Consider the following 27,454-nt stretch of genomic DNA (forward strand, 5'->3'; position numbering starts at 1 on the left):
TCTCCATTGGCTGCAAGAGTCATAGGTGGCGTTCTCAATTCTCATTTGGACGAAAGTCATTGGATAAGAGTTTTAAACCATGATATTGGAAGTCAGAATGATATCTTCTCAGTTTTAAAATTGAGCTATCTATTCCTCCCAAAAGTTCTACAAAATTGTCTCTCATTTTGTTCCATTTTCCCACAAGATCATGAGTTTGACAAAGATGATTTAGTTCGAATGTGGATTGCATTGGGTTTCATTCAACCATTTAACATTCGAGGTGAGACTACAAAGGATGCTGGAGAGAGGTACTTTAATGTTTTGGTCAAAAAGTCTTTATTTGATAAATTTCAGAATAAACATCGAACATACTACAAGTTGCATGATTTACTACATGAAATGGTCCGGTTTGTTTCGGGACAAGAGTACTTCAGCATTGTAGGTGACGAAGAGTTATCTATAGAAAATCCTGAGACTATTAGACACTTATATGTTGATACTCAAAATACAAAAGTGTTCAGAAATATGGACAAATTTAAAAAATTGCGTTCTCTTATCATGACTTATATTTGGATGGTCCCTATTTTTGATGAACTTACTAAAATTTTCAAAACATTGAAAAGTTTACGCTTATTGTGCATACATGCTCCACTTGAAGAAATACCAGAGGAGATTGGATATTTAACACATCTTCGATATCTGAACTTTGTTGAAGCTCTCATGGTTCCACTACCAAGATCTGTCTGTAATCTTTATCACTTACAATTCTTGATTTATGATCGTGATCGTAAATTTTCGGATGATGATGATTTCTTACCAACTGATTTAAATAACCTTCGTAAACTACATTATCTTAAACTTTCCAGTCCTGGGATGTATGAGATTGGGAAGCTAAATGCTCTTCAAGAGTTAGATGGACTTTATGTTCAAAATTTGGCTGGTTATAGAATTGAGGAGCTAGAGCATATGAATGAGCTTCGCATATTAGTAATCTATTATCCGGAAAATGTGGAGGATGCCAAAGATGCTTGCAAGGCCAAATTATGCGATAAGAGGAACCTCACAGATTTGTCCTTAGAATGGGGTAGCTTGGAACGTATAAATCATAAGCATGAGAATGTGCTTGACAACCTTCAACCCCATAGTTGTCTAAAGAAACTGAAGATAAATTCATTCAAGGGTGCCAGGTCTGCAATATGGATGAACAATGTCCATTTAATCTCCAATCTAGAATACATCCGATTGGAAGATTGCTCAGCATGGAAAACTCTTCCTCCCTTTTGGCAGCTTCCCTTTCTCAAATCCCTTTACCTTCATGACATGCCAGAAGTAAAAGGTTTTGAATGCAAATTTCATGAGAATGACAAGATTCGTGTCTTTCCATCGCTAGAGGTGCTACATATTCAGAAATTGAAAGCAATGGAGGATTGGTTTATTGCAACAGCAACAACATATGAATGCCTCTTTCCTTGCTTGACTAAGTTGTACCTAGAAGATTGCCCAAATTTGTTGGAATTACCCTCTTGTCCTCCTAAGCTCGAGAAATTGGAGATAGATAACATCGGGTGGAAAGATTGTAACTGGCTACAAGGTATTAGTAACTATTGCAGCATTTCAATTCGAAATTGTCAGAGCCTGACATATCCCAAAAGACATTAAGAAGTGGAGACCTTCGATAAATTCCTCCTTGACTTCATTTCCTTTCTTCTTTCCAACAGCTTTCCATTACTTTTGTTCTTCAGCTCTGCAAATTACCTGACCTCCCTCCCTGTTTGTATTTATGCTTTTCTGTATGTTTGTGGAATTTATCATTCTTGTGTGATTTAAGAGTTCTTAAGATTTTATGTAATTGTTGGGATAGAATTGTTCATGTGTGTGATAGATGTTAAGTAACTGTTGTAATAATTGATGAGTGATTTTTGATGAACAACTATTTGATTTTGATGATAGAGATTGTATTTATATGTTTTATCAGCATGTATGCGGAATTTCTCATTCTTGTGTGATTCCAAAGCTTTAGAGTTATCTCTATTATGATTTTGCCTATTTTGGTCTGTATGATTTTCTCTATTATGATTGTATGTAAAGTATTATTATTCAATGTTTGAAATAAATGAGAATAACTCACAATGCTCTAAAAAATCTTCCACATTGTAAAGAAAAATTGGTTAGTTCCTTCCTCCAACGTGGGTAAGCTTATTATTATGTTGAGAATCTATTCTTGTATATATTCATTTGGATTTATGAGCTTAGTCTGAAACTTAGATCTTTAAATTGGCATATGATTAGTAATTCATGATTATTTTAATTCTGGCATTTGGTGTTGATTCCATCATATTTGTATATATTCCCAAATGAAGAGAGGGTGAAACCTACAGGCTACAGCTTTGAGGTTGCAGCCATAGCTGTGGTTTGGCAAAGTAAGCAAAACATATTGATTGATTAGCATCCAATACTAGAATGCTATACCTAGCTTATGAGTTGTGCAACTCATGTCATTCTAAGGTTTTGTTTGGGACAGCTTTTGATCGTTATTTTTTTTTTGCTGCTTTCAAAAAAATTTTATACACTAATTAACCTTTGATGAGCTGAAGCTTTTTCCTCAGGAGCCATCATTGGGAGAAGGCTACACCAACAAATAACTGTCATGGCAAATCCAATTTATATGCAGCTAAATAATAAATTTTTTAACTGAAAGATCCAATAAAATAGTTCTTCATATTTTTCATCTTTCTAAATATGTATCAGGTGTCATGAAAAATTAATGTAATATCATATTTACAAATAATTGTCAGTTATTTTTGCAGATTTTTAATATTTTAAGCTCCAGAATATCTAAATATAAAAGAAGGGTTTAAATTGCATATTAAATGTTCAACATTAAAACAAACGACCATCTGACGCCAATACTAATCCAACAGAAAGTAAAATTTAGCTAACCCAATTCCATTATTTTGAGGGAAATTTAGTCCAATTAAGACAAATTTAAATGCACATCATATACGCAAGACTCGAATACAAAATTTTTTGGTTAGTAGTCAGGAATGGAACCAGGAAGTGCTCAGATTGGAATTGCCCACATTGAGATATTTATTCTTCTTAGAAAAATAAACATTTTAACTATTTTGCTCACCTTTCATAAATGTAATTGCCCAAATTCTAAAAAAAAATCATTTTCTATTATGTATAAAAGATTATATATTTTATAATTTTATTTTTTCCAACTTAAAAGAGAGACAGGTTTCACCACTAATAATAATCAAAATTTCCAACCAACTAGTAGATCGAAGTGAGCTGCATACCAAATTCATTCAAAACCTCCCAAACATGGAAGCATAAAAATAAATTATTGAATACCCAAAAATAGATATTATTGATTACAATAAAGGACTAATAATTAATTACAGTAAACAAGCATCATTATTTGTCACTCACCACAAGTAAGCAAACTTTCAAATCCACCATCAATCATAAAGAGAATATTCTCATTTTTTTGCAATGCTCCAAAAGCACATCACATGTAGAAAGAAAGCTTTGTCTGCCACTTATTATATATTTAATTTTGATTTGATTTATTATCATTATTTTCTTATATATTTATTTTCCATTTAATAAAGAAAGGAAAGTAATTGTGGAGAGAAAAAATAGTATAGGAATAGAGTAGAAAAAGTAGTGAAGTAATAAAAATAAAATGGGATGGGTTAAGAGCTCGATCATATGGGTGATGGAGCTATCAAAAATATTTAATTGTATTTTTAATTAAATATTTTAAATTTAAATTAATTTATTAAACTATAAATATTATTTAATTTTTATTATTAATTTATTTAAATATTTAAATAATTTAGAAATTGAATTGAGTGTTTCAAGGAAATAGGGACTAGTTTGTCGGTTGAACTGGTGGTTCTACCCGGTTCATTCCTATTTAATACAGAAATGATTTTCGTGATGATCAGAATCGGTCTTAACACCAGTTCACAATTGAACCAACCTGGCCGGTCCAATCCGAATTTTAAAATCGTGGAAAAAATAAAAATAATGGAAAATTTGCGATTATATATTTTATATATTATTTGACTATATTTTTAAGATATTTTTGTTAAACTTTTTTAACCATAACTTAACCAACAAATTATACCTCTAATGGCATTCCCATTGTCTGCATAAGCATCCCCCCACCTCAGCAATAATACCAACGAAGAGAACCACGTCATCCACTTTCTTCTCTCACTCTCTCTTCTCTGTTGAGCTGTTCTGATCTCCCTTAACCAGTGCCATGGAAGAATGGTTTGTTGCTCCAATCATAAGGATTTATGTTATAGTGAAGATGATTTAAATCCGCACTTGTATTGACATGTGTTAATTTCTTAAGGATTTATACTAATGCTCAAAAACTATAAAAAAATCATTGTGATTAAAAAACCACAATATTTATGTTATAGTGAAGATGATTTATGATTTAATTAGGCTTATATTGACTTATGAAAAAAATTATTTGATTGAATTATTATAGGGATAAATGCTTGATTTTGTTGTTGTGATGTGTTTGTTCTCGCTATCTCTTCTCTGTTGAGTTGTTCTGATCTTCCATGACCAGTGCCATGGCAGAATGGTTTGGTGCTCCAATCATGGAAAAGCTCATCAAAACTGGCTTTCAATACCTGGGAGATCAAACCCGATGGCAGAAAGGCATAAAGGAGGAGCTCGAAAGGCTGCGAGAGAGCCACCCCAAGATCCAAGCTGTCGTGGACTTGGCTTCCAGCCAAGAGCAGATCAGAGACCGAAATCCGGCTCTCAACGAATGGTTATGTGTTGGATGACCTTGAGTACATGAAGCTTGAAAAACAGCTGAAATGTTCAGTAGTATGACATAACTTGAGTAGTATGAGTCATATAAAGATAAAAGAAAAGTGATTGTAAGGTAAAGCGTAAATACATTACTTTTAAACATTTTGATGTTTGATTTGATGAAAAGTAAATCCCAGATAAATTAAAGTAGATGCACTGTATTTTATTTTAGTTCGTTTTTGAGATAAAGCGTTCTCGTCCAATTTGACTAATAACACTTTAAACAGCTCAAGTGCCTCCTTAATCACCCATAGCAACCACTGTTTCCACCGCCACTTGCTTCCTGCCGTCTACCATCATCATCTGTCGGTGGCCCACGCCTAGTAACCGGGTGTCGAACTTTTCTGTTGGTTTTGTAGGAAGCCGCCTGCCATTTCTTGAGACTAGCATGCCTCATGGTCTTTGTTGCATCCTAGAGTATTCGCGCCGGTAGAGAAATATAAAATTTAACGTCTTAGCATTGTACGAAAATTCGGCACGCAATCAAATAAGGAGAGAGGGTCTACCATTTATGAGACACCAAGATTTTTACGTGAAAAACCCTTGAAAAGGGTAAAAAACCATGGGGCCTAGCCCAGTTTGAATGAATCCACTAGTATTGCAGTCGATTACAAATGAGGCCCTTACTTGGGAGAAGGCCTTAGCTTGATGTACATTTTATAGAGTACATCACATGATATGAATACAAAGAATCACTATTGACATGTTCGTTTGGTCGGGAGGACCGTAGTCGGCGAGCGATGGAGGTCGGAGGGCTTGTAGTCGGTGGACGACGTAAGTCAGGAAGACCGTAGTCGGCGGGCGACAGAGGTTGGAAAGACTGTAGTCGGCGGGCGACATAAGTCAGGATGACCGTAGTCGACGGGCGACGGAGGTCGGAAAGACCGTAGTCGGTGGGCGACGTAAGTTAGAAGGACCGTATTCGGCTGGCGACGGAGGTCGAAAGGACTGTAGTCGGCTAGCGACATAAGTCAGGAGGACCGTAGTAGGCAGGAGACATAAGTCAGGATGACCGTAGTTGACAGGCGACGGAGGTCGGAAAGACCGTAGTATGACGACGAAGATCAAAAGGACTGCGTCAGGTAGAAGTCCAACAATGGAAAGAAATCCATCTTCGCGTAGACGTCTAGCAAAGTCCGATAACCGTTAGAAGTCTGACGTCGGGCAGAGCCTTGGCGAAGAGTGAAGGTCCGACGTCAGGTAGAAGTCCGACGTCTGTTGGTGGCAGAGGAGAACTCCGGCTTCACTTGGGCGGAGTTTCGGCGTCATGAGGGAACTCTGTTGCAAATTGGGAAGAATTCCAGCATCACGTGGAAGTTGGGCAGAATTCCTGCGTTCTCTCGAATATCACGCATAATCCCGGCGTGTTCGGGCGGCAGGATGAACTCCGGCAGTGGTCGAGGAGGAGAGGATTCGCCTTTTCCTCTTTTCCTTCTTCTTCCCTTCTTCTTCTCTCTCTTCACTTGAGTCCCCTTGGTAGAGCTTGTATGGCTCTATTTATAGATTTTCTGGAGTAGCATGGATTGTAAATAGACGTGAGATCATGGGCGAATGGGGGAGTGGTTTGAATGGACGGCCGATATCGAATCATTTGATCATGCACCGTTCATTGGACATTTGAAGGCCTTAATGATATCAGAATTCGGCGATCTTGGGCTCGTTGGATTTGTCTCGTCGAGCCGCTCGATTCGAGTATAAGCTCGTTAAAATCGAAGACCATTTGATAACTCAAATTGCAGTTGGAACCTTCCAACAGCGCTTTTGGTTCTTGATCCGGACTCATTTGGGCTCGGATTGGGTTGAACTTGGTGTTGTTGGATTCGTATTTCTGAGACGCTCAGTTTGACTGTAGGCTCGCTTAAAAAAGAGTTCTGGTGCTTCCGGATTTAATTTTTGAAGTTTCCAACTAGCTTTTGCCTCGAGATTCATGCCCGATCAAGCTAATTTTGTGATGTCGTATCAGTCTTCTTGATTGATTTTTGGTTATTTTTGTTGCTCATAAAATGACCAAAATTTGGGTTATTTTGCCTTTTTGAGGTAATTTTGCAAAATATGCTTTTATTCTAGTGATTAAAAGATTAGTAATCTTTAGTTTTTTTGGTCTCTTTTTGGATCTATGATTGTAAATCCTTTTTTCATTTAGTGAAATTTAAAATTTTCAGCTAAAAAGATTTGTAACTTATAGTAATGGAGTTCACACTAGTAGACGACCTGTTCCTTTGAAATTTAGTCTTTGAATATTCCTCTCCTAGATGGCTGCCTGCTTTTTTTTTTCTTAGCTACTTTGGTTAATGTGGGATTGATTATTAGTGCTACTAAAGATTGTGAAATTGAGAATAGTGCTCCAGTTGCCTTAGTTATGGGTAATATTTACTGCCAAAAATGACCTGTTCTTCTTCTAGTGATTTTTTAGTCTATCTACAAATAATAAGCTTGCTCAAATTAGACTCCTATTGAATTCATTTTGTTATTAGTTGATGCTTAAGGCTTTAAACACTACAGGAAAAACATTGATTTCCGGTGGAAATAAACTAGTCAGAAATTCTGACAAATTTTCTCACGTATTTCCGACGGATTTACGATGGATTTTTTGGAGCTATTTCCGGCAAATTTTTATCGAATTTTCTAATGAATTTCTGACGAAATTTTAAATTTTCTGAAAATGACAAGTAAAAATAATTAAAATTACTCATTTTGTTAAATTAAAAATTTTAATAATTTATTGTTAAATTAAATAACATATAAATTAAATTAAACAATCTCTGCTTTTATAAATTAATTTAATTATTATTAATTTTATGATTTAAATAAAATATAAACTCAGCTTTTAAAAACTTGAAATAAATTATATTAAATATATTAATTATTTTGATCTTTAAATAAATTAATTATTTTAAATGAAATATTCTGTCATTTATATTCTAAATTAAAAAAAATCCCAACTATTTTTACGTTTTTGCACTAGTGGCATGATGGTTTGCATGCAATTGGGGCACTGAATGGCGGACAAATTATTTTGTGCGGAGTCCGGACATCGTCTAGAGACCAATAAAAATGAGTCACATCACCCCAAAGTGTACTGCGGTTGGTACCCAGTGCCACCGGACCGTTCTTCCATCGATGTCCGCACAGAATAATCTCTCTAAATGGCGAGAGTTCGAATCCCGCCAAGCGCAGTTGCGTCGGCCCTCGGGCGGATTGCATTGGCATGAGGCTGGACGGGTCGGCAATGGTTCAATCGGTGTTAGCCATGACGGGTTACGGGTCATGCGGGAGTGGTGAGCCTAAGCGGGGGTCGTTGTATTCAGTTAGTTTTTTATTTTCATTTTTTTTATTTTTATGGCAGATATTCAAGTGATATTTTTGAGGGATTTTTCGGCGGATTTTTGATGGAAATTTTTCCGGCGAACTATTTTATATTGGTAGCAATTTTTCGATGAGCTTTTTATCGACGGAAATACTAATTTCTGGCGGATTTTGACCATTTTTTGACGAAAATAGCTGCCAAAAATGATGTTTCTCTGCAGTGAAATAATTTAAATTGACCTTAATACTATACTAATGAAGTTTTTTTTTCTTTTTCTTATCAAAATTGGATCAAATTTAAACATTATTTGATTTATATCTTATTCAAAGTTTATTTATAAGAAACTTATTTTAAGTTTTCTTTTAAATAAGTTTTTTTTTACAAGTATAACTAAAATTTCATGAAGATAAATTTTATAGGTATTCAATATATAAATATATCATAAATTTTGATTGATAAAAATAATTAAATATACATGAGAATCGCATGACTCATTTAAATCTTATCTCTTCTTCTCTTTCACTGTTGTCTTTCTTGACTTCAGTCGTGAACTGACGACGACGGCGCAGCTTCGTCTTCTCTCTTATATTCTCCGTTTACTCGTCTTAGGCTGTTCACGTCTCCGCGAAGCCGTTGGATTTCAAAGGAACGGTCGAAATGAAGGTTTCCCCTACACAAGGCAATCATCCTAGGCTGCTCTTGGAGACTATCTAATCTTTATCTCTTCCATACTTCCAATCTCTGTTTCTCCTACTGTTCAGTTGTTCTGCTCTCTCTACCTCGATCGTCGCTTCCATGGCGGAATGGTTTGTTGGTCCAATCATGGACAAGATCATCAACACTTGCTCTGATTACCTGGAAGAGCAAGTCGGATGGCAGACGGGCATGAAGAAGGAGCTTGAAAGCCTGCTACAAAACCACCCCAAGATCCAAGCTGTCGTCTTTGCCGCTAACCAAGCACAAATTAGCGATCAGAATCCGGCTCTCAACAAATGGATATGGCAACTGCGAGATGCTGTTGATGAGGCAGATGATGTGCTCGATGAGTTTGAGTACATGAAGCATAAAGAACAGCTGACTAGAAACATGGAGGAAACAGATCAGGTGCGTTCTCTATCATCAGCTACCTATTTGATAATGGTTGCAAATAAATATATTTATTTTATAATCTATTTCTCGCTAATTTTATCAGAAAAGAACGGCCAACGCGAGCTTCCTGATTGAAAGTGCTTCCAAAATTCGCAAAGTTGGCGAACGCGCTCTGAAGATTGATCCCAACTTGAAGAGGCTGGAGGAGGTTGTGCAGAAACTAGATAAAGTTTCAGCTGGGGTTAGTACTTTTCTTCATATTCTAGATAGCGCAAAGCAGGAGCAGCGGGAGCAGCAGCGTGAGTTGTCTGAAGCACGTGAAACAGGATCCTTGCCTACAAATGATCTCATCGGTAGAGGCGAAGCTAAGGAGTTTGTTATGCAGTGGTTGAGGAAGCTATCAAATGAGCATCGGGGAACTGATTTGTACAGAAACATTTCTCTTCTATGTATTGTGGGCCATGGTGGTATGGGGAAGACAACGCTCTTGCAACATGTTTATGAAGATGAAATGACAAAGGAATTTGATCTTAAAATGTGGGTTTGTGTTTCCAACAACTTTGATGTGAAAAAAGTCATTGCAGATATGTTGGAATCTCTTAAGAAGAAGAGGCCTCGTTTGGAGACACTTGAGGCACTTCAAGATAGTCTTCGTATTGAGATTATGTCCAAAAAGATCTTATTTGTGCTGGATGACGTTTGGGAGAATGATGAGGAGCAGGATAAAAAAAAATGGGAGAAGTTGCTCGCCCCTCTGGCTCATGGGAAAATTAGTAGTAGCATTTTGGTAACAACTCGAATGGACTCCGTTGCTTTGACGATTGCAAAGGTGATTAAAAAGAAGAAGGAAACATTTCAATTACAGGGCTTGGAGGAAGATCAATGTTTGCAGCTCCTCAACTCTCATGCATTTGCTGATGTAGAGAATCCTAATAATTATAAAAGATTAAAATCCATTGCTAGAGAGGTAGTTAAAAAGCTTTCAGGATCTCCATTGGCAGCCAAGGTCATTGGTGGTGTTTTGAATTCTAGTTTGGATGAAAGACATTGGACAAAAGTTTTAAATAGTGATTTTGTAAGTCCAAGATTGGGTCGGGGAGACATCTTTCTCATTTTAAGATTGAGCTATATGTTCCTCCCTAAATATCTACAAAATTGTTTCGCATTTTGTTCTATATTTCGACAAGATTATTGGTTTGATAAAGATGATTTAGTCAAAATGTGGATTGCATTGGGTTTCATTCAGCAACCTCATGATCAAGAATGGACTATGGAGGATATTGGAGGAAGGTATTTTGATATTTTGGTTAAAAAATCTTTCTTTGATAAGTTTCAAGATGGAAGATACTACAAGATGCATGATTTAATACATGAATTGGCACAATCAGTTTCCATACATGAATGTTTAAGAGTTGAGGATAGTACAAACTTGCCTTCTATAATTCCTAAGACTCTTCGACACTTGTCTGTTCAAACTACAAATCCAGATATCATAAAAAAGATTGGGCAGTTTAAATATTTGCATTCACTTTTCTTGTTCCATGAAGCTTCTAATCAGGATATCAATGCACTTATCGAAATATTCAAAACATGGAGAAGCCTATGCTTATTATACATACATGCTTCAGCAAGGTTGAAAATGATACCAGAGGAGATTGGAAATTTGATACATCTTCGATACTTAAAGATTGATGGTGATTATGATTTGACCATGCTGCCAAGTTCTCTAAGTAATCTCTATCACTTGGAATACATAATCTATGCTGAGAGACTGGGGGCACTAAGCCAACCTAATATTTATGATTTTTTACCAAGTAACTTTAATAACCTTTCAAATTTGCGTTACATGAAATTCCGCCATAATTATATTTCATTGATATGTGGCATTGGGAAGCTAAAGTCTCTTCAAGAATTGAATATGTTTGATCTTAGAGATGTGAGTGGTTATAGAATTGGGGAGCTGGAGAATATGAATGATCTTTGCAAATTAGGAATCAATTGCCTTGAAAATGTTAAGGATGCTGAGGAGGCTTGTAGTGCCAAATTATGTGCCAAGAAGAGGCTTACAGATCTAACCTTACGTTGGAGTAACACTGATTCGAGGAATATCGATTTAGATGAGAACGTGCTCGACAACCTTCAGCCACCAAAATGTCTAAGGAATCTGAGGATAGTCAGATACATGGGTGCAAGGTCTGCAATATGGAGGAACAATGTCAATCCGATCTTCAATCTAGAGAGGATCGATTTGTATGAATGCTTGGAGTGTGAAACTCTTCCACCTTTTGGGCAACTTCCCTTCCTCAAGTCACTGGAACTTTATAGGATGCCGAAAGTAAAATGGCGCGAAAGTAAATTTAATGGGAATGATAAATACTATGCCTTTCCATTGCTAGAGGTTTTACGTATTCGGAGATTAAAAGCATTAGAGGATTGGTTTGAGGCAGGAGTAGCTGCTGAAGATGGATGTTTGTTTCCTTGCTTAATTGAACTGGAGCTATTTGTCTGCCCGAAGTTGAAAGAGTTGCCCTTTTTGCCTCCTAAGCTCAAGATCTTGTGGATGGATAACACTAAGTGGAAGACTTTCAATTTTTGTAGCAATTCAAATCCCATTCCCCTTGAATTATTAAAGGTCTTTGACTGTCCAAACATTACATCTCTTCCTCTGGCTGATGAAATAGCAAGACTTGCAGCACTAAGAGACTTGAGAATTATTAAGTGCCCCAATCTGAACTCTCTGGGAAGATATCGAGAAGTGGAGACCACTAATAATTGCCATCTCATGCTCAGCTGTCTCTTTATAAGTGATCCATCGGTGTTGCTAATGGAGCCATTGAGAAGTATCGCCTCCTTAAAAGAGCTGTATATTAAGAATAATGATGAGTTGGTTTCATTTCCAAATGAGGCGGAGCAGTGGTTTCTGAATGTTAGGTCTCTTTCTGAGCTGAAATTTAGATATCTCGCGTCCTTACAGTCTCTCCCTTCCTCCTTGGAAAGCTTATCTTCACTTCAGAATCTAGATATTAATGACGTTCCTATGCTTCGGGAATTACCGAACCTTCCTCCCTCTTTAAAAAGTCTATCAATTTCGCCGGAATGTCATCCAGAGTTATATGAGCGCTATCGAGAGGATGGAGGCTCCGATCGCCACAAGATTGCTCACATTCCTCATATCTATCTATATTCATCCCGGATAATATAATAGTTCCAACTTTAATGAAAATTTCAAAATACAAAAGCTGCAAACTTCTTTCTAGTATCTTATTTGTCTAATATATATGAAATCTTAATAATGCATAATATTTAAGCATTAAACAGTTTGAATCACTTGATTGATGTACTCAATTTTATTTATGTGTCGCTTGGTGGTCCCTTTATATATAAATATATTTTTCTTTAATATTTCATTAAATATGTCATTAGATTCCCGATTTTGATCCTTTACAGCTGAAATCTAAGTAGTTTTTTTTATTTCTTATTGATTTCTTTTGAAATTTCAATGGCAGCTCTTTTATGTATAGATATGTTGAAGATTATTGATAGCAAATTTTATTTTATTTTTTTAATTATGAACTTGTAATTTACAATGTTAGATATTATATTGATGGTTAATGCTTAATTATTTTATTTTATTAACTTGTTAGATATTAACTTGTTTTAATAAAATTTATTTTATTTTTTTAATTATGAACTTGTAATTTACAATGTTAGATATTATATTGATAGTTGCCAAATTTTAAACTTAATTGGTTATTGAAATTAGAAAATTTTAATAACAAATTATTTTATTTTTTATGAGTCATTTAAAAAAAATTAAAATTTAATATTTTCTTAAGTATTACAAGCTAATTGAAACTGAACACAAGTCACATAAGAACAATGAATCAAACATAAACATACTATTCATGAATAAGTTAAAGGATGTGTCATATTCTTAACAAACAAGTTTTTGAAGTAGCCAAACATGAAAAATTAATGAACTCGGGTCAAATTAACTAGGCTCATTACAACCCTATAGGCCATTGAATTCATTTTTTTATTGGTTAATGTTTAGGGTTATAAATAAATTAAATTAAGTTAAGTAGAATATTGATTAAATTCATTCATTCATTTATTTTCAAGCATAGTATAAATATTTATTGAATTTTAAATCTTTTTCAAACTTATTTATAATTTACCTTTTCAAATTCAAGTCAAAAGTATTATTATTTTTATAAAAATCCACAAAGGGCTTACGCGTTAATATGGAAAGAAGATACAAAGTCCTTAAAAAGGGATCGAAAACTCATTAAATGCTCAAAGAGCTATTGCCAAAAGAGTTTAAGATCCCTTCTAGTTACATAAAAAGGATAAAGTAAAAAAAAAAAGACCTAAGAACATACCAACAAAAAAGAATGAAGCTTGGAAATAGATGAATGTGATCGAGTTGCAGAAGGAGAACAACTGAATGAACAAGCACAAGTGACAGTGACTGAGAATAGCAACCAAACTAAAAGACTCAAAAGAGAGCTCCAAGGGCCCATCCAAGAACAAAAGAACCGAAGTGCTAGTAACAACCAGCTGAAACAATCAATATAGCATATACTAAAACACCCACTAGCTCTTGAACCCGCTGACCGATCCAGAACCCAAACAAACATCAACAAAGAGAGTGACGCAGCACCGAAAAGGCCAACCCAAAGACCATACCCCCACTCCATCAAAAACTAGAATGCACAAAGCATAAAGAGGAATCTAAGAACATAATGAAGATCAAAAGAAAGCTTAAAGTTTAGCACCATTTTTTTTATAAGTTTTAGATTTCTTTTTTTTCCCCATGAAACATTATAAAAATCAGCATTGTCAAATTTCACAATATCCAAATTAACATCCTCTTGTGAATCATGACAATTACCAACAATAACTTCCCCAACAATATAGTTAATATAAAATTATTTTTATTTTTTATAACAAAAATATAAATTTGATAAATACAAATTTAATTAACAAATACCAAAAATATATATTTATTGAAATAAGAAATAGAATATGATTCTTTACAACAAGACAAACTAATTTCCAAATAGACAAAAATCACTGAACGACCTCCAAATCTCAAGTTTCATTTTCCCTCAAATTCTTTTTTCATTTTCTTTGTCAGCCGTATGAAGAATATAAAAAGAATTTAAAGTTTTAAGTTAATTGAAACAAATTTTTAATAATAAATTAATTATTTAATAATAATTTAATTAATTTAAATATAAAATTTATACAAATACTTTGTGTTTAAAAAATTATTAAAAAATATCCGTGAAATAGCTCATTTTATTTAAATTTTTTTGGTTAAATCAGTTTGCAAATTGAACATCTGATAGCTCGAAATCCACACTTATTGACTGGTATTAATTTCTTAAGGATTTGCACCAATGCCCAAAAGCTATAAAAAACCATTGTGATTAAAAAATCACAATATCTATGTTATAGTGAAGTCGATTTATGATTTAGACTTATATTGATTCATAAAAAAATTTATTTGACTAAATTATTATGGGGAAGAAGGCTTGATTTTGTTGTTGTAATGTGTTTGTTCTCCATTATTTATGACCAAACCATAGGAAAGTGGTGATTGATCCAAGGCATCCAATTATTGTGATGGGATGCTCAGGATATGGGAGATACCCGAGAATAGTTGGAAGAATTTATTACAAGTGTTGTTCAAGAGAAGACGGTATGCCAAGGGCCTAGTGTTAGAAGAATGTAATAAATAAATAAATAGCTTGTATCTCGAATAGGAGTTTGACACGTGTACTAGCCGTTATCTCCTTCTCTCTACTTATATTTCCTTGCCTCTGTAATCAAGAGAAGTGTTACTGAATAAACAATTGACATTTCCTTCTTCCTGTTCGTCTCACCGAGCTTCTTGAACCCTCATTTGGGTTTCTTCACCTAGGACAAGCCAACCCTATAACTAGCTGATATGCTACCTGCACCAAGGGATCCAAAAACCTGCAAGAAAAACAATGAAACAAGGCAATACGAAGAATGAACAGAAATTCCTCTGTAAAAAGCTTTGATTTATTTTCTTCTGCCTAATTCTTTTCCCTCTTTTTCTATATGTATGGAGCAGTTATTACGTCCTCCGACCGGATGCAGAGAACATTCGGTCGTAGGCAAAAAAACGCCTGTACCGAGGTGTACCGAGTTTTTTCAAAAAACTCGGTACACCTCGGTACAGGCATTTTTTTGCGTATAACCGGATGTTTCTTGCATCCCGTCAAACGAACCAAATAAAAGCGCATATGTATGAGGCTTTCTCCTCATTAATAAATAACTACCAGCAACCAAAAAGTGAGAATAATTCCCAGGTACTAAAAGTAATAAAAGACAAAAGCGGTTAGTAGATAGTGGAGCTCAAATATAAGAGGGTTGTGTACTAATATGCAGGTGGCTGTAGGTTCGTGCGCTGCATCACTAGCTCTTGGGGTTCACATTAAGGCTCGCTTGTGGTGGAGGATCTAGGCCATGAAAACACAAGGGAAGGCTAAAGTAATATTCTTAGATGTGTTTTGATATATTTGGTGAAATTTCAAGTAGTTTGGAGGCCTAAGGGTAGAGGAAAACTAATGCTTGGTCACGGAGATCTAGTTTGGAAAGATTTGACTAATTTTGAAAATTTGTATTAGGGATTATAGAGGAAAAATAAAAAATGACCGAAAATTGTGATTATATTCTTTATATATTATTAGAGTATATTTTTAGATACTTTTGTTAAGTGATTTTAACCATACCTTAACTCACCAAAAAATTATATCTCTAATGACATTTCCATTGTATGCATATGCATCCCCCCACCTCGGCACAAATACATACCAAGAGAAGTAAGGACCACGCGACGTTGCCATCCACTTTCTTCTCTCGCTCTCTCTTCTCTGTTGAGTTGTTCTGATCTTCCTTGACCGGAGCCATGGCAGAATGGTTTGGTGCTCCAATCATGGAGAAGCTCATCAACACTGGCTTTCAGTACCTGGGAGATCAAGTCAGATGGCAGACAGGCATGAAGGAGGAGCTCAAAAGGCTGCGAGAGAACCATCCCAAGATCCAAGCTATCGTCCACTTTGCTTCCAGCCAAGAACAGATCAGAGACCAAAATACGGCTCTGAACGAATGGCTATGGCAGCTACGAGATGCAGTTGATGAGGCAGATGATGTGTTGGATGAGCTGGAGTACATGAAGCTCAAAAACCAGCTGACCAAAAATAAGAAGCAGAGAAAAGTGCGTTCCATCATGAAAGCCATAAATAAACGACTTGTCCAAATTGCCAAACGTACTCTCAAAATCGATCCCAACTTGAAGAGTTTAGAGAAGGTTGTGCAGAAACTTGATAAAGTTTCTGCTGGTGTTGCTACTTTCCTTCATCTTGTAAAAGACGCAAAGCAGGAGCATCAGGAACGGCAGCTTGAGCTGTACAGAGCACGTGAAACTGGATCCTTGCCTAAAAATGTTCTCATCGGTCGAGGCAAGGATAAGGACTTTGTTATGAAGTGGCTAAGAAATCCATCAGATGAATATCAAACAACTTTGTACAGCAATATTTCTCTGCTATCTATCGTGGGTCAAGGCGGTATGGGGAAGACAACTCTCTTGCAGCATGTATATAAAGATGAAATGACAAAGGAATTTGATCTTAAAATGTGGGTTTGTGTTTCCAACAACTTTGATGTGAATCGAGTCATTGCAAATATGTTGGAATCTCTTAAAAACGAGAGGATTTGTTTGGACACACTTGATGCACTTCAAAAGAGTCTCGAATCTGTGGTGAAGACCAAGAAATTCTTACTTGTTTTGGATGATATTTGGGAAGAGAATGAGGAGCGGGATAAAAGCAAATGGGAGAATGTGCTCGCCCCTCTAATTCAAGGAAAATTGGGAAGTAAGATTTTGGTAACAACTCGGATGGACTCTGCTGCATTGATGGTTGCAAAGGTGATTAACAAGAAGAATGAAATGTTGAGATTAGAGGGCCTAAAGGATGATGAGTGTTTGCTCCTCCTCCTTAGATATGCATTTGTCAATGTAGAGAGACTTAATGATTATCACAATTTAAGGTCCATTGCTGAAAAGATGGTTAAAAAACTTTCGGGATCTCCATTGGCCGCAAGGGTCATTGGTGGTGTTCTCAATTCTCATTTGGATGAAAGCCATTGGATAAGAGTTTTAAACTATGATATTGGAAGTCAAAATGACATCTCATCTGTCTTAAAATTGAGTTATATATTCCTCCCAAGAGTTCTGCAAAATTGTCTTTCATTCTCTGCCATATTCCCACAAGATTATGAGTATGATAAAGATGATCTAATTCGTATGTGGATTGCATTGGGTTTCATTCAATTGCCTAATATTCCAGGAGAGACCCTAAAGGATGTTGGAGAGAGGTACTTCGATTTTTTGGTAAAAAAATCTTTATTTGATAAATTTCAGAGTAAACATGGAATATACTACAAGTTGCATGATTTACTACATATGTTGGTACGATCTGTTTCTACACAAGAATGCTTCAGTGTTATAGGTGATGAAGAGTTGCTTTTAGGAATTCCTAAGACAATTCGACACTTGTTTGTTTATACTAAAAATTTTGAAGTGCTCAGAAAGATGAAAAGTTTCAGAAATTTGCGTTCACTTTTCTTGCTCTACAATCATTATGAAGATTTTGCTGATGGTGTACTTATTGAAATTTTCGAAACATTGAGAAGCATTCGTTTATTGTACATATGTGCACCGTGCCTGAAACATATACCAGAAGTCGAACATTTGACACATCTTAGATACTTGAATATTGTTGATACCAGAGTCACTCGGTTACCAAGATCTCTAAGTAATCTCTATCACTTACAGTTCCTGATTTGTGATGAAAATTTTTCAAATTTGAGAGAAGATGATTTCTTACCAAGGGATTTAAATAACCTTCTTAATTTGTATTATATGAAACTTCCCTTTCCTGGAATGTATGACATTGGGAAGCTAAACTCTCTTCAAGAGCTTGATGGGTTCTATGTTCAGAATAAGGCTGGTTATAAGCTTGAGGAGCTGGAGCACATGAATGAACTTTGTGTATTAACAATCAATTTTCTTGAAAATGTGAAGGATTCTAGAGATGCTTGCAATGCCAAATTATGTGATAAGAGGAACCTCACAGATTTGTCGTTAGTATGGCGTAACATTAGACGTAGAGATCATTATCGCTCGAGTGATCTTATGAGCCATGGAGTTTCCAACTTGGATGAGAACGTGCTTGACAAGCTTGAACCACATAGTAGTCTAAAGAAACTAAAGATAAATTCTTTCATGGGTACCAGGTCTGCAATATGGATGAACAATGACAACTTGATCTCTAATCTAGAGTACATCCAATTGGAAGATTGCTTGGCGTGGCAAATTCTTCCTCATTTTGGGCACCTTCCCTTTCTCAAGTATCTGTACCTTCGTAATATGCCAAAAGTAAAGCGGTTTGATTATAAATTTCATGGGCATGATAAGGATTGTCTCTTTCCATCGCTGCAAGTGCTAGATATTAAGAATTTGAACGCATTGGAGGACTGGTTTGATACAAGAACAACAGTAAATGGTTGCTTATTTCCTTGCTTGACTGCAATGTGCCTACATGAATGTCCCAGTTTGCAGGAGTTGCCCTCTTTACCTCCTAAGCTCAAGGAATTAGAGATGGTTAACATTGGGTGGAATGCTTTTAACTTGCTACAAGACGCTAGCAACTATTGCAGTATTTTAATTCAAAATTTGCCCAATCTGATCTCTCTCAGAGGAATGCATGAACCGGAGACCATTAATAATTACCAGCTCATACTCAGTGAACTCATTATAAAGGATCCATTCGTGTTGCTAATGGTGCCGTTGACAAGGATCACCTCCATACAGAAGCTAGAAATTCAGAACAATTATACGTTGTTTTCATTTCCAATTGAGGTAGAGCAGTGGTTTCTTAAAGTTAGCTCATCCCTTTGTGAGCTGAACTTGAAACGGCTCAAATTTTTGCAGTCATTCCCATCCTTTTTGGACAGCCTCTCTTCTCTTAAGATTTTACGTGTGGAAAATGTACCTCAGCTCCAGCTGCTTCCCAACATTCCTTTCTCTCTGGAACGATTAGAGCTCGTAGAACTCGAATGCTTACAGTCTCTCCCTTCCTCCTTGGAAAGCCACTGTTCACTCAAGATTCTATGTGTGGAAAATGTTCCTCGGCTCCAACAACTGCCAAACATCCCTGCCTCTTTGGAACGTTTAGAACTTGCAGAACTCAGATCATTGCAATGCCTGCCATCTTCTTTGTCCTTCTCTTCCCTCAAACATCTTGAATTACGACACATTCCTCTCCAAAACCTGCCGGACCTCCCTGCCACTTTGTGTGAACTATGGTTACAAGGTCTTGAGTGCGTGAATTCCCTTCCCGCTTCTTTTCATAACCTTTCTTCTCTACAAAAGCTTACTATTAATTGGGCTCCTCAGCTCCAGGAATTACCTGAGCTCCCTCCTTTTTTGTGTTTCATGTATTTATCATCTCTTACTAATCTTGATTGTCTGCCTTCTTGCCTTTCTAGCCTTTCTTCTCTCCAAGAACTTACAATCAGTGACTCTCCTCAGCTCCGGGAATTACCAGACCTCCCTTCTTCCTTAAAATCTTTGTTAATTTTTAACTGTCATCCAGAGTTAATTGAACGCTATCAAGAGTTTGTGGGCTCTGATTGGCACAAGATTGCTCACATTCCTAATGTCTATATTTATACTCAGTTGGAGGATTAGCGGGTTGCCATGGGCGGCTGGCCGATCAGAGGTTGCATGTGAAGGCGAAGTGGACTGGGACCGCGAGGGGCAGCGGCAGACGCGGTTTGGCTCTGTGATCGGAGGCGGAGCAGTTGCACAGAGCGGAGAAGAAAGTAGGTGGAGCATTGTTGGTCAGTTCAAGAATCATTGATTGTTCACATGGATTGGAGTGGTGGTAGCCAGATCAAGAACCTCGGTGTAGATCACACAGGAGTGCGCAAGAAGGGAACACTGGACTCAGGATTGGACTGGTGGATCTTGCGAAGTCTCGGGTGTTAAATCAGGCAAATTATTATGTACCGTCATCAGACGAATAGGTTTGGACATCCAATAAAAACATGTCACATCACCTGCGCTTTTGACTGTGCTTTAACTGCGCTTTAACTATGCTTTACCTGCGCTTTTGATGCGCTTAATTTAAAATAATATTTTATTAATATCCGGACCTATCTTCACGTTCGGTGACCGGATGTAATAATTTGCCGTTAAACCAAGTCTCCACGCCAGCCTTTTTATTTCAAGAAGCTTTGTACTATTTGCTTACACATGTAGCTCTAGGATTTGCTCTCTGTAGTTTTCTAGTCTATTTATATCTATGTATTCTTTTCGTCTTATGTAATAAAGATACAATTTATTCTCTTCTCTCTTTCCCTGTTTCTTCTCTTCTTTCTTTCGTCTTCATCTGGTGTCCGTGTTCTCAGCAGGCTGTAGCGCGCATAAATATCCAGGGAAGACTAACGGGTCATAGGATGCTCGGTGCTGGAGCGTGGATGTGTCGCGCGGGAGCAAGCTATGCACAAGGCACATGTGTGCGGATCAAGCGCGCGTGATTTAGAATGCATGGGAGCGTGGGCTGGAGTCGTGGATCGAAATGCATAGTGGAAGCCGTTCGTGAGTAGGGTTGGGCTTGGTTCGGTGGATTTGCTCATGGAGTTAGTGTAAGGAGTCGGTCGGATTGCAACAAGCATGAGTTCTTGTAAATGGGTGTTTTTTTTATATTTGATTGTAAATATGAAACAAGGTGGTGGAGATTGTTAGATATTGATTTATGTTTTAGTTTGGATGTTCCTTTGGATCATTTTCGATAGTCTATAAATAAGGAATGATATTATAGAGCTAAAGTGTCCCTTATAGCCCTCCTGTAACTATTGAATAAAGGAAATTGGATTTCCTGTTATCTCTCTCACCTTCAAGATCTATCTTCGTCATGCAAAAATTTTCTAACAATTATCCTAAATGAAAATTTCAAACCTGTTAGGACGTGCTAGTTTACAAGTGCAGGAATTGAAAAAAAAAAAAAAACAAACAAAACAAAACCAAAGTTCTTTATGCTCGTCTTATCTGTTTGATATGGAATGTGAAGAATGCAATATCAATATTGTATTCTTTAATTTCAGTAGAGGGTAAAATCTAAAGCTGTGAGGTTTCAACCAGAGCTGTAGTTGGCAGAGTAAGCAAAACATCCTGCACAAGATGAATGATGAGCATGCAATTCTCGGGAACAAAAGACAGGAGGGGAAACATTGAATGCTTGTAACCACAATTTTTCATTTATGTTATGTACATACTTATTGTAATAACTATTAACTATGATTTTTATGAAGAACATTGTTAGTGTAATTCAAAAACATTTACTTAAATGAGTACTTGGAATTTAATCTCTGATATACTTATTTGGATATGTATGATTGATCATCTCTATTGTAGTTATATCTGTAAATATTCCTGCATTTCACAGAGAAACATATAAAACCGAAACCAGGAAGAAGAAGAGAATGACATGAACAATTTTCCATCTATTCCATTGTTGAAATAGTACAGGCTTTTTATATAAAAAGAGAAAGAAGCTAAATCATTAAAGGGTAGAGTTTGTTTGTAACCATTGGCTGTGATTAAAGAAATGTTTCGTGCAGATTAAAGCTGCAAAAGAAGTAACAAACAGGAAATGTGGAGCAGCTGCTGCAACACGTAATTAACTATAGGGCTTTTACACAACTCTCCTTGGCCTATTGGTTGAAAGCTTAGGCTTTCAACTAAGAGGTCCAAGGTTCGAGTCCATGTGTATGCGTTGTGTGTGTGAGTTTGCCTTAAATGACCTAAATGTCCCAAAAAAAAACTATAGGGCTTTAGAACTTTTTCAATTTCATAATTAAATTAAAATACAATTTTATTATGCAATTTAAGAAAGCAAGTATGCCGCAGGCACTGAAGGAATCAGGAATGGCAACTCCCATCTGCTGGAAAAATTATTATGTGCGGAGTGTGCATCATCTAGCGGTATCCAGCAGTATTGAGTGCCTGGTTGGGTCTAGTGCTTGTGCGGATGATTCTCCCCGTCCGCACTCCGCAACTAATAATCTCTCCATCTACTGCCATTCATTTATAATTTTATTATTTATTTACTTTTTTCTTTTTAAAAGTTGGGGCCAGTTGGTCTATTGAACATTTTAGAGTGCGTGTGGCAATTATTATTATTTTTTAAATAAAAAATAAGCATAAATGTATATGTTATAAATATTTTTTTATAAGATAAATTTTTAAGATGAAATCATTTAAATTTTATTTTCCTCAAAATAAATTGAAAATAAATAAATTAAAATGATATACAGTTCTTATCTAAGGCAACGTCTGGCTATTGAGCTAGACGTATCTAAGGCAACGGATTCAGTTCTTCTATATCTGAATAACTTGAGATTAGAAAGAACAAATTTGAGGGACGAGGAGATGCAAGGATGATCAGAGTTCGTCGTCTCAGTTTGTTCAGAGAGTTGGGAATTGAGCGAAGCGTTCATCGTGTCCCTGAAACGTTAAGCCTATCTGATACCATGTAGAAATTGTAGATGATCAAGAAAGACAAGAAGGAGAAAAGGCCAGAGCTATTGAGGGAAGATGGAAATTATATTCTATATCACTTATAATAAAGTTTACAGCATACTCAAGCACCGGTTACAAAAGAGGCCATACAAGAATGGTTACAAGAAAAGCCATACAAGAATTCAACTTATTTTATCCTTATACTCTAAAACTTGTTTGTTAGCTTGTTCACGAGCTTTAAGCTAATGTTCGTAAACATAAATAAATCGAATTAGAAGCTATTTAAGTTCATTTATTTAACTATCGAGTATTTATCAAAAGTGTCCAAGCTCGTTCATTTAACTTATCAAACGAATATAAACGTACTATTATCAGCTCGTTTTCTTTTTTAAAAATTTGTCATCAAAAGCAGAAAAATATTCCATAAAGCTTCTTTTCATTATTTTGATTTGCTTGCTCGATGTTACTTTGAAGGCTTCAGCTAGTATTTATTGTCAAATAAAAAGCAAATTATTGTGATGAAATCTAAACTCATCCTAAAGATTAATTAAGATTAGTATATGACATTTAAAGGATCTTCTTCAGAATATTTAAAAGCTATTTCTCTACCATTCTTCTTGTTGTATTTGAATATGTTATGAATAAAATTATTGTTAGAGCAGAAGAACTCATTATCAAGAACTATAATGTTCTTGGCAATATGTAATTCTTTGTTTTATTGTCCTCTTTTTCGAAATTAAATTTATAATCGTCATTCTCTCATTTTTGAAGTCGAGTCAGAGCTAATAAAATCAAGCCAAGCCTACTCAAATTGAGGATGCATAAGATTTCATTTGTATTAGATTAATTTAAATTAATCTCGTTCAGCTCCAATTGAATTAGCTCACATCAAATTAAATTGAATTTCATTAAAATGAATTATATTGGTCTAATTTAATCACATAAGACTAATTTCAACTCAATTGATTCCGACTAAATCAAATTTATTTCAAATTAATTAAGTCAATTTGGTCCAATTTTAACTTTCCCATAAATATCCAAAGCAGTCATTTGTGAGTTGCACATTTATTATAAGATGATTTTTTAATAATTTTTTTTACAATTTTATTATATTATATAAAAAAAAATTCATTTAAAATGATATTCTAATAAAAAAATCAAACTTCTCATTTATTTTAAAATACATTCAATTTTCTTATTTTATGACGAAGATTTCAGTCGGCTTTAGGACTATAGCAGACTATCTAATCTCATCTCTTCCAATCTCTTCTCCGTTAACTTTACTTGACTTAACGTAGACTTTCAGTCGTAGCTTCTTTCTCTCTCTCTATCTCTGCCTCTCAATTATTAGAGACTATCTAATCTTCATCTCTTCCAATCAATTTCCATTTCTCTTACTGTTCAGTTGTTCTGCTCTCTCTACCTCGATCAGCGGTGCCATGGCGGAATGGTTTGTTGGTCCAATCATGGAGAAGATCATCAACGCTTGCTCTGATTACCTGGAAGAGCAAGTCGGATGGCAGACGGGCATGAAGAAGGAGCTGGAAAGCCTGCGAGAAAACCACCCCAAGATCCAAGCTGTCGTCTTTGCTGCGAACCAAGCACAAATCGGCGATCAGAACCCAGCTCTCAGCAAATGGATATGGCAGCTGCGAGATGCTATTGATGAGGCAGATGATGTGCTCGATGAGTTGGAGTACATGAAGCATCAAGAACAGCTGAACAAAAACAGGGAAGAAACAAAGGTGCGTTCCGCCACCGCGTGCTTCCTATTTAATTGATTATGCTCGCGAATATATTTATTTGATAATCTATTTCTAACTAATATGATCAGAAAAGAAAGTTCATGAACTTCCTATTTGAAAGTCCTCGTAAAATTCTCAAAATTGGCGAACGGCTTCTCAAAAGGGATCCCAACCTGAAGCGACTGGAGGAGGCTGTGCAGAAACTTGATAAAGTTTCGGCTGATGTTACTACTTTCCTTCATCTTTTAGACAGCACGAAGCAGGAACAGAAGGAGCAGGAGGTTGATTTCTTCAAAACACGTGAAAGAGGATCTTTGCCTACAAATGATCTCATCGGTAGAGGCAAGGATAAGGAATTTGTTATGCAGTGGTTGAGGATGCCATCGAATGAGGAACATCAAGCTCTTGTTAATGGAACTAATTTGTACAGAAACATTTCTCTGCTATCTATAGTGGGCCATGGTGGTATGGGGAAGACAACTTTCTTGCAACATTTTTATAAAGATGATGAAATTACAAATGAATTTGATCTTAAAATGTGGGTTTGTGTTTCCAACAACTTTGATGTGAAAAAAGTAATTGCAGATATGTTGGAATCTCTTAAGAAGCAGAGGCCTCGTTTGGAGACACTTGAGGCACTTCAAGATAGTCTCAAGAATGAGTTGATGTTCAAAAGGTTCTTACTTGTGCTGGATGATATTTGGGAGGAGGAGGAGAACCGCGATATCAGCAAATGGGAGGATGTGCTTGCTCCTCTAGCTTATGGGAAATTCGGTAGCAAGATTTTGGTGACAACACGAATGGACTCAGTTGCAATGAAGATGGCAAAGATCATTAAAAAAAAAGAGAAAATATTTAGATTAGAGGGCTTGAAGGAGGATGAGTGTTTGCAGCTCCTCAACTCTCATGCATTTGCTGGTGTAGAGAACCCCCCTGATGATCATCAAAAATTAAGAGCCATTGCTGGAGAGATTGTTAAAAAGCTTTTAGGATCTCCATTGGCAGCTAAAGTCATTGGTGGCGTTCTGAATGGCAACTTGGATGAAAGGCATTGGACAAATGTTTTAAGTAGTGGTTTTCTAAGTCCAAAATTGGGTCAGAATGACATCTTTCTTATTTTAAGATTGAGCTATATGTTCCTCCCTAAACATCTACAAAATTGTTTGACATTTTGTTCTATATTTCAACAAGATTATATATTTCGTAAAGATGATTTAGTCAAAAGGTGGATTGCATTGGGTTTCATTCAGCAACCTCGTGATCAAGAATGGACCATGGAGGATATTGGAAGAAGGTATTTTGATGACTTGGTTAAAAAATCTTTCTTTGATGATTTTGGAGGATACTACAAGATGCATGATTTAATACATGAATTGGCACAATCAGTTTCCATCCATGAATGTTTAAGAGTTGAGGATGGAACAAAGTTGTTTTCTATAATTCCTAAGACTCTTCGACACTTGTCTGTTCAAACTACAAATCCAGACATCATAAAAAAGATTGGGCAATTTAAATATTTGCATTCTCTTTTCTTGTTCGATGAAGTTTCTAATCAGGATATCAGCGCACTTATTGAAATGTTCAAAACATGGAAAAGCCTACGTTTATTATACATGCATGCTTCAGCAGGCTTGAAAATGATACCAGAGGAGATTGGAAATTTGATACATCTTCGATACTTAAAGATTGATAATTGTAATTTGACCATGCTGCCAAGATCTCTAAGTAATCTCTATCACTTGCAATACATAATATATGATGAGCCAAGGAGGCTAAACCAATTTGAAGGTGACCAATTTGAAGGTGATGATTTTTTACCAATTGACATTAATAGCCTTTCTAACTTGCATTACGTGAAATTGCCCGGGAATTATATTTCATCGATATGTGGGATTGGGAAGCTAAAGTCTCTTCGAAAACTGAATATGTTTGATCTTAGAGATGTGAGTGGTTATAGAATTGGGGAGTTGGAGAATATGAATGAACTTTGCAAATTAGGAATAAATTGCCTTGAAAATATTAAGGATGCCGAGGAGGCTTCTAGTGCCAAATTATGTGCCAAGAGGAGGCTCGCAGATTTAACCTTATGTTGGAGTAACACTGATTCGAGGAACATCGATTTCAATGAGAACGTGCTCGACAATCTTCAACCACCAAAATGTCTAAGGAATCTGAGCATAAAGAGATACATGGGTGCAAGGTCTCCAATATGGATGAACAATGTCAATCCAACCTTCAATATAGAGAAAATCGAATTGACAGATTGCTGTGAGTGGGAAACTCTTCCTCCTTTCGGGCAACTTCCCTTCCTCAAGTCACTGACACTTTCTGACATGCCGAAAGTAAAATGGCTCGAAAGTAAATTTAATGGGAATGATAAATACCATGCCTTTCCATTGCTAGAGGTGTTACATATTTTCAGATTAGAAGCATTAGAGGATTGGTTTGAGGCAGGAGTAGCTGCTGAAGATGGATGTTTGTTTCCTTGCTTAAAATATGTGGATCTAGATGACTGCCCGAAGTTGAAAGAGTTGCTCTCTTTGCCTCCTAAGCTCAAGAGATTGTCCATAAGTAATATTGGGTGGAAGACTTTGAATTTTTGTGGCAATTCAAATCCTATTCCCCTTGAAACATTAGAGGTCTTTCGTTGTCGAAACATTACATCTCTTCCTCTGGCTGATGAAATAGCAAGACTTGCAGCACTAAGATCGTTGACAATTATAAATTGCCCCAATCTGATCTCTCTCGGAGAAATGCAAACCACTAATAATTGCCATCTCAATGCTACAGCAATCTCTGGATAAGTGAGTCCATCGTGTTGCTAATGGAGCCATTGAGAGTTCGCCTCCTACAAGCTGA

The 27,454-nt window shown here is 36.1% G+C and overlaps 3 protein-coding genes across 3 annotated transcripts; all 3 read left to right on the forward strand.

Moving 5' to 3' along the window:
* The first annotated feature begins 8,678 nt into the window (after positions 1 to 8,678).
* LOC110109414 (putative disease resistance protein RGA4) lies at positions 8,679 to 10,446 on the forward strand. Its single transcript, XM_028694673.1, has 3 exons — positions 8,679 to 9,241; positions 9,330 to 10,007; positions 10,040 to 10,446. Exons 1-3 carry the CDS (start codon positions 8,933 to 8,935, stop codon positions 10,061 to 10,063), a joined length of 1,011 nt encoding a protein of 336 aa, XP_028550506.1. The 5' UTR covers positions 8,679 to 8,932; the 3' UTR covers positions 10,064 to 10,446.
* Positions 10,447 to 16,059: 5,613 nt separating this feature from the next.
* On the forward strand, positions 16,060 to 27,428 carry LOC110109415. The gene is made up of 4 exons (XM_028694683.1): positions 16,060 to 19,942; positions 20,004 to 20,163; positions 24,149 to 24,595; positions 24,685 to 27,428. The coding sequence occupies exons 1-4, from the start codon at positions 16,170 to 16,172 to the stop codon at positions 27,397 to 27,399; spliced, it is 7,095 nt and encodes a 2,364-aa protein (XP_028550516.1). The 5' UTR covers positions 16,060 to 16,169; the 3' UTR covers positions 27,400 to 27,428.
* LOC110109420 (putative disease resistance RPP13-like protein 1) lies at positions 17,647 to 21,151 on the forward strand. Its single transcript, XM_028694672.1, has 2 exons — positions 17,647 to 20,353; positions 20,741 to 21,151. Exon 1 carries the CDS (start codon positions 17,727 to 17,729, stop codon positions 20,013 to 20,015), a length of 2,289 nt encoding a protein of 762 aa, XP_028550505.1. The 5' UTR covers positions 17,647 to 17,726; the 3' UTR covers positions 20,016 to 20,353; positions 20,741 to 21,151.
* Positions 27,429 to 27,454: the final 26 nt, after the last annotated feature.

This window comes from Dendrobium catenatum, unplaced genomic scaffold (genome assembly GCF_001605985.2).
Source record: "Dendrobium catenatum unplaced genomic scaffold, ASM160598v2 fragScaff_scaffold_537, whole genome shotgun sequence".
NCBI lineage: Eukaryota > Viridiplantae > Streptophyta > Magnoliopsida > Asparagales > Orchidaceae > Dendrobium > Dendrobium catenatum.